Below are 10,394 nucleotides of genomic sequence, written 5' to 3' on the forward strand. Positions count from 1 at the left end.
ATTGAGAGTGAAGACAAATAGCTATGATTCAAAGCAAAAGGACAACTCACACAGCCTTGCTTTAGCAGAGTAGGAAGGGGGGAGCTGGAGGAAGAAGAGATGACTAGGTCTTCATTGTGGTGCTTCATCTTGACTTTGACAAGGCACTTTCCTGGTGCCTGAAGAGAGATGACGGCCATGGTGACATCGCACTGCAGTGCATTGTGGGCATTGAGAGAGCGCTTGCGTATTCATCGATGATGACTACCGAGAAAGAAAAAAAGAAAAGAAAAAGGCCAGTGATAAGAAAGGAGAACAAAAGGTGAGGAAAATGACATATTTGGACAGACAGCGATGGTGATAGGGCTGAGCACAGGTAGCCAACGCTAGAGTTAGATATTTCATTTCAAAAAGCAGAAAAGCTTAGCAGATGAAGTGTTGTAGAGGTTTATGATTTTTGCTCGATGAGCCTCATTCCTTCATTTTCCTTTCATTTCCGTGGAAATGCAGCCAATAACAGGAAATCCTTGGTGATCTGATTGGCTTTTTCTCAGTTAGCTAAGAACTTCCTTATGTTTCAATTTTCAAAAGGATAAAAAGGCCGTGTCCTTCATTAGGTTGCATTAAAACAAATGAAAGCCACAAACTCACGAGTAGTTATTTATAGTACTCATTAAACACATGTATTAACACCTGCTGGTATTTCAGATTTTAGAAATCTGAACTCTTTGAATATCATACTTATTATGATATGATAGAGTATTTCTTTGCTTCCTTTAATTTCTGTTCGGTGCAGATAAGGAAAAATCTATGTAGAGACTGCTGTGTTGGGTTTGTTTGTGTCACAGAGAAAGACAGAGAGCAAGACAAGGTAATGTATAAATGATCCTGCTGGAGACACACCTTGGCTTCATTAGCCGTGATGTGTACTGGGCTTGCAGTGGCCGTAACTCATTCCCCATTCTGTCTTCAAGACAGCCCTGCTCATCCCCACAACACCACCGCACCACCTCTCCTCTCTCTGGAGACCACAGACTCATTAGAGGCCCCACCCAACAGGAAAAGGTAGGTTAATGGCTATGCTGACAGTATGAAGTGTCACATGAGGGGAGAATACATCTTTCAGTGGAAACAAGAAGGAAATTTACAGGAAAATTATGTAAAGATAGAACTGGGTGTCCTTGACAGTACAAAGACAGAGTGGAGGATACTGCAGTGAGTTTTTCCATGTGAAAACTTTAAATCAAATATCTGTTGAAGGAAAGTTACAAGTAAACCTCACGCTTTCAATACAAAACTATGCATTTCATTAGGATTTAGAAACATTTGAAATTCAGTTCAAAACAGCAAAGAATTACTAACAATAGAAATACTTTGATCATCCTTTAAGACACATATTGTGCCAAAGGTTACACAAAAGACTAAACGAATAAATAAAACTTTGAGTGTTGTTTATCTGACTGCAGTGTGGGAAGTTAAAAACATAGCTGCACAGAAATACTCTTTCATCTCTCCAAGTGCATCATCAGCCCTGTGATTCACTACCTCAAAAATGTACCCTGACCCAAAAAAGGAATCAAAGGTCCGGCACGCATGAGAAGCACAGATCAAAAGGAACTGGTATAGAAATCATTTGGCGTTTAATATTTATTAAAAACACACTAAAATACTGATGTGACAAGTGTTGAAGATCAGTCATGAGTCCACAGTGGTGGGATAGTAACGAGGAGGAGGAGGAGGAGGAGGATTCTCAAGTTGAGCTTAACGCTGGTGTGGTTGTAGGACTGTCAGTGCGGTAATCTTTGTTCTCATGTTTAGGAACGTCTCCGCTATCATCTGCTGGTGTCAAAGTGAAATAACTCGTGTGCTGAATCTTGAGCACTTCATTGCCCCAGCTGGTCCATCCGGGTTGAAGACTTCGGGCAAACAGCTCCAAACACTTGGCTTCGGCTCCGACGTAGGGCTTCAACACCTCTACAGAGAGAGAAAGAAATGAGAAAGAGGGATGACCGTGGCCTCTCGTTCTTCTTTCTCTCTGTGCATTGCTTAATACCACAATGTAAAAATATAGGTAGAAGTCCTGATTAGAAAATGTTACTTTAGATATTCTTTTTCTCTTATATTTTTTTTCTTTGTAAATATTATGGGAAAAGGTCACAAAAAAACAACAACAGTGTTTGAATACACTGAAAACAGGTTGCAAGCAGTCAGGCTGCACCGCATCCATTTTGTAGGGGGGCACTGTGCTTGTTACTCGGTAACAAGCAGAGGACGGCACTGGCCAATTGCCCAGCTCATTCACACCACAGCACAGATTTTTCTGTGTGAAGAGTGGCAGTGACCTTGAGTCTATAAGTGATGATATTCCAGGAGCAGCCCACCTGACAGATACGTTTCACTTCCTCTGCCCCTGTGCTGCTCTGTCTGCTCTTGTGCATGCTCAAACCACCCTGACACTCGCCTCAGCCAACACTCAGGAAGTTAATGAGCACCAAAGCCTGATCCTCAAACCGATCCAACCTGCGCAATGTGGTGTCCTGCCTTCCCTTTTCTTTCTTTGCACGTCAGAGAGTCAAAGAGAGGAAAGGCCAAACATGCAGCTCTCCAACTAATTCAAGCCCAACTCGGCTCTCGGCTCTCAAAGCTGACCAGAGAATAAAAGATGTAATTATCCTCTTAACTCTGAAATGGGACATTGTATGAAACTTCTGCCCAGAGAGGTCTGAGGCAAAGAAAGGTGTTACTTAAAGGTGTGTAGGATTTAGGTGAGGTTTAAGGGATAGAAATTGAATACAACAATTGACTGTTATTAGTTTAACCAAATTTCTGAGTAATGTGGGGGTAGCATTACTGTTTTCTGAAGCGAATAGCTTTTCAGTACCTTTGCTGTCTTATTGACTAAGTAGTCCAGTAGTGTCCACACAAGTTACATTTTTCCCAAGCACATCTTAAGTACAATCTGAAATAAAAGCGCTAAGGAGTGTATGTGCAGCCAACAGAAGCATTTCTGTATGATGAACGTATTACTCATCAGTCCTTGGGCTGATGCCTGCGTCGTCACAGGAGAGTACAGACACGCCAGCTTAGCTTTATTTGATAGAAATGTGGCAGAGAGGAATTGATCCTGAGGGTGCCGAGGTCTTTATTCTTTTGTTTCTGAGGTTTGAGTTGATTTATAATTTGGAGTTAACTCACAGTTTGTCCTTCAAGAGCCGAAGTAAAAGTGAATACATACACACCCACAGGCGCTCGCTCGCTCGCTCACTCACACACACACACACAACATAGCTTGTCATTATGCTGTTATTAGTTATTTTGTGGAGCACAGCTTACTGTTTAATAAACAACTTTTGCCTGTCTGTCTATCTGACTGACAGTTTTATTGATCACTGAGGTAGCGCCAACTCGGAATGAAGTTGGTTCACTAAAAAAAAACAACAACTCTGATGTACTAAACTACTTCTGCCATGTTAATGTAGCTTTAGCTTGCTACCCTTCTTTGGGGTGGTTAGCTTTAGCATAGTGAAGCTAGATTTGATGTTGGGTAACTGGTAGCTTAGCTCACTAACCTTTCAAAGTAGCTTGACAAACACCTGCAACTAAGAATCAGTGTGTTTTTTTCCCTTAAAATGAGCCTTCTATATCTATATATCATCTATCTAAAGCGAGTCCTCATCCTGGCTCCAGAGAGGTCGTTTTGTGTCTTTATTGTCCACCGTAGGCAGAGGTAAGACCAGGGATGTACAGTTGCCTGCAATCTGCAACCTCACAGCTAGATGCCAATAAATCCTACACACTGGATCTTTACAGCAACAGTTATCATAATCATGTTCAGAGCATCCACAAACATAGGTCAATATTCAGGAGGATTCAAATGGGCTACCAGCAGTCCCTACAGGTCGTGTTTCTCCTTACACCCAATTGGACCAAAGTCAGGTTCAAACAACTGATATGCTACAGTGTCGCAGTCTCAGAGCTTGAAAAAATAAAAAAATAGGCAACCAGACCTTTGACATCAGGTTAGAAAACAACTACTAGGAATGGTCTGATACACATCTGAATAGCAGTAAAAATCAGTTAAGTTGAAAAATGTAAAAACATAGTAGCTACCAGTTAATTATACTGGTGCACAGATCTCTGTCACAGGTCCATTCTCCAGTCAGCAGTCATTCAACCCACACACCTGGCAGTGTTCCTCATCCTGAGGTGAGTATTATGAACAGTCGTTTAACCACTAATTATAATACCAAGCTGGGAAGGAATCTTCGTTGTTCACAATTTCTTAAGCTGTAGAAGGCTCTAATTAATAAAAACTGCACGTCTTGTCATTCAGAAGAGTGCAAACACTTTCTTTCTGCGGCTTGACCATCTGGCAAGGATGTGTGGTAGCTTGAATGGAGTAATAGTGTCCCTTATCTCTCCATAGTAACTGAGAATGTCACTGATAGGAGCACCATCTGAGAGGGGAACAGAAGTGGGTCAGGGTTTCTCAACTCTGCAGCCTTGAGGGTTGTGGCTTTACACTCCTGAGGCTGCCTAACAGACCTGACATGCTAGACATGAACACAAAATGCAGCAGAATTTCAGGGCTCGTAGCTTGAGATGAGAGTAAGAAAGCTCAGAATGATTAAATCCAAAAGTCTTCAGAGATGTTTCAAATTTCCAGCAATTGCCTAATATACTGCGGGAGTGAAGAAAAGAAAAAGTCCTCAGGCCCTTAGGTATTATATTATCATCTCATATAGTTACATAAACTGTATGTGGCATCTGTGCAAGAGTTGGGTCAAGCCCTTCTAATATTTCATGACACACTGCAATTTATACTTATTACTCTTGCTGATTCGAGCCAAGCCCACTGCCAACAGGGCTTCCTCACCTCTTGCACAAAAACAAAAAGGGTCGTAGTGCCTGGAGGTGAAAATGATGCAACTGAGGTACACCACAATTAGAGATGCTGCTCATTCTGGTCCTTCAGTAGTGCACATTTATTTCAAAGACAAGAAAAAGTACAAGAGATGAAGCATTTTTTTCTATCATTTTTGCTTTTATTACTTGTGCAATTTAGTGTCTTGTTTTATGCAGCACGTACATCCAAATGAAGATGTTGTCTGCATTACAAGCTATGAGAGAAACTAAAGTAAAGGAATAAACAAACCAGTTTTGTGTAAACCAGCCGAGGGGCTTTGAATCACACAAGGAGATTCAACACAATCTGTGTCCTAATCTACTTAATCTCTATGGTATCACAGCTCCATAATGGCATCATTATGATTTAAATCAATGTATTTGAACAATATCCAGCCACTTCCATGAGGTGGAGGCTTTTCTGTGCTTCTTAAAGGGCACCGGTAAACACTGGCTGTGTTTTGCACTCCATACGGCACAATAAATCCCCTGAGAGGGAGTGAAATGACGTCAAGCCTCTCTTATTCAAAGCCCCATATATTCACTGTCAAGGTTTTATGTTGTTTCTAAGTAGCAGAGTCCAAGAAAGAGTGAAGACATGCCATGCCACAATATGTAGACAAATTTGATCAAATCTGTCCACAAGCTGAAAAATCAATCCTGTCATGGGTTGAGCATTCAAGCCCTTCAGGTGCTATGAAGACAATGCATGTTGTGCTTGAGCAGTTTTCTCACCCCTAACATGGGCATCTGCAAGCACTGGAAGCATTGTCTAAATGAAACCAACTTTCTGCAGTGGAAAAACAAGTTGTGCATTAAAAAAATGTGATATTTCCACTTATATTATGTATAAAAATGAAAGAGCGATCACGTTAAAGTGTTCACTTCTTGTACAAAAAGACAGTGAAAGTCACAATAATGCATGAAGTAACTGTCTTCTAGAATAAAATGGAAATGATGCATTTTAAATCTCAGCCATGCAAACCTAAATAACCAACTCACACCTCTGCTGTTGCGTATACCATGGCAAGCTGTGGTAGGATTTAGAACTTATTATCAAAGTGAGATAACGATTACTGATGTTGCAGCATTGCCCTCTGGTGGCACAATATAGCATGTAACAGCACTGCTCTTCATTGTATTATACCATGTAGTTAGGCATTCAGAAAAATGTTGACAGTGTTTACCTGAGAGTGAGGGCTTCTGGGAGTGGAGAGCTGATGGGACGCTGACAATCAAACGCTGATCCTCCACAGGAACCTCTGCCATCTCCGAAGAGCTGAAAACAAGGTGAAACGACGAAGTGTGAGAAACAGTATGATGAGGATGAGAGAATGAAAACTGTCAAACATGTAACACCTCGTGGAGTCATCTGCAGGAGGCCGGTACCGGCCCAGCACCAGCACTTCATACGGCTTCTTATGATGTGAATCAAGTGGAAACACAAACTGTCCAGATGTGGTGACCTGAGGGAAAACAGCAAGCCCTTAGAACATCTGGGACCACACCAACAGGTCAGATTTCAGTGACTGAGCACTGTATTAATCCAGTTTCTGTACCTTGACCCAGAACCATTCGGCCACAACTTCTACTCCCCAGTGTGGATAGAGCTCATCGAGGACGAAACGCAGGTGACTCTGCCGGTTTGTGACCCAGGTTACCACTAAGCAGTTTGGAGATGCCAGCGTGGGTATCGGGAGCCGTTTCAGCTGGGTTGAGGGCAAAAAACTGTATCTTCATTAAGGAAAGAGATGGGGAAAAAAGATATTGTGTAAATGAAACCACTGGTCTATTTTGATGTGTATTATTTAACTACTAAACCAATTATTTTGCTAATATATATTTGCACACATTTATGGATATGGGCTAAGGCAGTGGTTCCCAACCTGGGAGTCACACACCCCCCAATGATTCCCAAGATAGATCTGAGGGATCACAAGAGATTTTCTCTCGTGCCACCATAAGATTTACATTTGTGGTTCAGGGTGAAGAATCTCGACAACAACTGGATGGACTGATATGAAATGCAACACAAATATTCAAGGTCCCAAGAGAATAAATTCTAATGACTTTGGTGATTCCATAACTTTTCCTGTAGCACCACCAGTAGGCTAAAATTTTCACAACTTTACTGAAACATCTACTAGCTGGATTAGCACAGTATTCTGCAGATGTTCATGGCTCCCAGGTGATGCCTAATTGTGGCTTTGGTAATTCTCTGATTCTTCCTCTAGCGCCACCTTGATGTTGGTATTTGTTTATTGAGTACAAAGTGCTGACAGGATGGACTGCCATGAAATTTGGCACACATATCCACACCCTGCTCAGCATGAACTGGTAATTCCATGAATTATCAACTAGTGCTATCATCAAGTCAACATTTTTATATGTCAGGTACTTTGGACTTTGGTTTATGACCAAATGATGGAAACTCTGGACACTCTGACCTCTTCAGGCTTCCAAATCCTTCAAGTAAGACATATTGGAGCAGAAAAAAAATTACTCTTAGGCTCATGTCCACATGAATTACCTGCGACTTCTTTTCACAGACTTGTTTTCCCATGGTGGATCCATAACTATTAAGTCAAACCTCCTTCCATCTGTGACAAACAGGCAGCCTTAGCAGAAAAACACACTATGCTCTCACTTAAGAAACAAATTATGCTCGAAGCTTCACAATGATAAATTCCTCATTGTAATTATATGGTTCTTATGATGAGAAAAACTTTTTTTTCAGTTAGCTGCAGCTCGTATTGCTTCTGTATTCAGATGTACTTTTCCAAACATTGTACTCACAGTGGACTAGAGGCTGGATTCTGGTGAAATCAGAGAGCAGGAAGGATGTGTATGGAGGTATTACATATTCCTCTCCCATCAGCGGAACCACTGTGGCCCAGCCTGCCCTGTTCTCTGTCATCCGAGAGAATAAGTCGACATGTGAGGTGCTTCCATGTTCTGTGTGGAGCAGTTGAACGCAGTCCTCCAGCTCTTCTTCATCCACTAGAGGGAGTTCTTTAGCCATTTCACAAAGAGCAGCAAGGTTGCAGTCCTGGGAAGGAAGAGGCTCTCTCGCTGTTTCTGTGAGTCCGTTCAAGTATCCGAGAGATTGGACAGAATCCACCAAAGACTTGGTTCCCTCCAGGATCACAGACCTGATCTGCAACAGCACACATTACAGATTATGTAGTCTGGGTGGTTTGCTAACTGAAAACACAAGGATCTGGGATTTGTGCAGGCAAAGACTATATCTGAGATGCATGCCTTCAAATTTGTAATGCTCATCAGTCATGGAAAGTAACAATGTACATTTACTCAAGTACCTTAACTGTGCAGACTTTTTAATTAACTACATTTCAGAGGAAAAACTGCAGCAGAATCATTTATTTTGTATTTTAATGCTTGAGGAGGAGCAGGTTGTCAAACTTGCAGTCCTCCACGCCACCTGACAATGACTCGAGTGACATCACATGAGGCAGTTTATCCCTCTTGAGCCACTTTTGCTTTCATTTACTTTTACTGATTTAAAAGGTCAGATTACTTGTTGCACTCATACTCTATAAATCGTTAAATAGGGCAGTTAAAGGTAGAAACTGAGACTTGAACTTACCTTCTCGTGAAAGGCCTGTGAATCAGCTTCCCCCTGGTTAAGTTTGTGTTTCCTTTTCTGAAAGCAAAATTAATATTGGCATGTATTAACTCAGGAAAAGCTTCACCTTGTTATGGTACATTGATTTGAAGTTGGTGCCGTGTCCAGCTATGATTTGGTTGAATGGTATTTGAATTAGTAAAGTAATCTCTTACAACATCAGAAAGATCTTTCATAGTACATTCATAGATAAAATGAGATAACATCGGGAAACATATTCCTTCATCTTACTTCTCCAATCACAACCATACCCATCACAGAACTGCTTTGTTTCAGAGCTGAAACCATTAATTATTAGATTAGTCACTAGACAGAAAATTAATCTGCGGCAACTATTTTGAAATGTGATTTTTGTCATTTTTCAAGCAAAAAAAATCTAAACATACACAGGCTATAGCTTCTTAAATTTGAGAATTTGAGTCGGTAAGTGAATAAAAGTGAAAAAAATCAATTCTAGTAGCTGTAGCTCTTGTTTCAGATGCAGCCCTTTTCTTCACTTAAACGTTATTTTGTTTAAGGTTCAAATTCATCATTGTCTCTTTTTCCAGTGTTTTGGATTGTGTTTCCTTAAAATGAGTGGGGGGAAAATATAATCTGTCACCTACCAGGAAGCTCAGCTAGCTGATGCAAATGTTTTTCTGTTTTGCTCAGTGAGATACGCATCAACTTGTCAAACCTGCTTTTCATAACACACCGTACCCCACTGACTTAAGCGTCTTCAGATGAGCCATGTTTGAACCGAGCTGCTGCAAAGGTCTCATGGCATGATGGATAAACGTGTTCAGGTTCTCACCTGACTTTATGAAACACAATACACTGCTGATTAATAATAATGCATCTGAATCTGCTACCATTTATGAATGAAGCCAAGGCTCCACACCATAGACATTAGAAGTCAGTGATGCCTGAAGACAATGTCCAAACAATTTACTGATCTACTGATTTACTACCAATCTGATCTACTTACCAATCTACTGGTTAATGCTAGATGTTCCCAGCCAACCATCCAACAGGAGCACCACTTAAAACTCAACTCAAACTTAAAGTAAGGAAGGACATTTTCTTTGTCACAAATACATCAGGGCTGAGCGAATATCTCAGAATCTCATTGTATTTTGTTAGTCCTCATGTACAACTGATTTGTAGAGAGGTTTTCTGTAGAACCTCAAGCAGTCACATCTGTGCAGTAAAGTACTTTCAGTTCCATAAAGTGTACCCTTTAATTTAACCAGCACTGTACGTACTTATCCATTCATGGATGGGCGTTTTTGCTTGGGGAATCAACAGATAGCTGACAGAACCAGCCAGACGTACCACATATGTCATTACACACACAGCAGTAATTCTCGGTGACTGAATACAGCTCCAGGACCAGGACTTACTGCTGTATTTACCCACCGTGAGCCCCCTGACAGGCTTTACCTTCGAAGGTTTGTCTGTTTTCTGCAACATATCCGCGTTTCCTCCGCCCGCAGCAGCATCATTCACACCACAGTGGCTTTTAGCAATATGAAAGCACTGCCTTTTGAAACGACACTTGACCGGTGACTTTCGGTTGTCCTTAAATCGGACGCATGGCGAATACCCCTCATCAATGAGTGAGCATGCGTCCAAAACCCAGCCGTGGCTGCTCTGAAACACCACGGACATTGTGAAACAGCTTTGCTTAACTCGCGGTTAAAATGTGTAATTCAGTCTGGCGCTGTTCCGCAGTGGAAGAAGCCCCAGAGCCAGTCCAAACAACTGGGTTTCATTTAAAACGATACCGAAAGTAAAGAACGAACTCGGCTACGGTCTCCTGTTGTCATTTTCACGGAAGTGGCTGACGTATGTCCCTAGCGCCCTGCCGTAGAAACGAAAGCGG

At 41.5% G+C, this 10,394-nt stretch overlaps 1 protein-coding gene across 1 annotated transcript; it reads right to left on the reverse strand.

Moving 5' to 3' along the window:
- Positions 1-1,602: 1,602 nt before the first annotated feature.
- On the reverse strand, positions 1,603-10,354 carry mettl4 (methyltransferase 4, N6-adenosine). The gene is made up of 8 exons (XM_046370984.1): positions 9,953-10,354; positions 8,492-8,548; positions 7,681-8,041; positions 7,415-7,484; positions 6,444-6,618; positions 6,244-6,350; positions 6,072-6,163; positions 1,603-1,953 (listed from the first exon to the last, which is right to left on the reverse strand). The coding sequence occupies exons 1-8, from the start codon at positions 10,178-10,180 to the stop codon at positions 1,730-1,732; spliced, it is 1,314 nt and encodes a 437-aa protein (XP_046226940.1). The 5' UTR covers positions 10,181-10,354; the 3' UTR covers positions 1,603-1,729.
- Positions 10,355-10,394: the final 40 nt, after the last annotated feature.

This window comes from Scatophagus argus, chromosome 18 (genome assembly GCF_020382885.2).
Source record: "Scatophagus argus isolate fScaArg1 chromosome 18, fScaArg1.pri, whole genome shotgun sequence".
Classification (NCBI taxonomy): domain Eukaryota; kingdom Metazoa; phylum Chordata; class Actinopteri; family Scatophagidae; genus Scatophagus; species Scatophagus argus.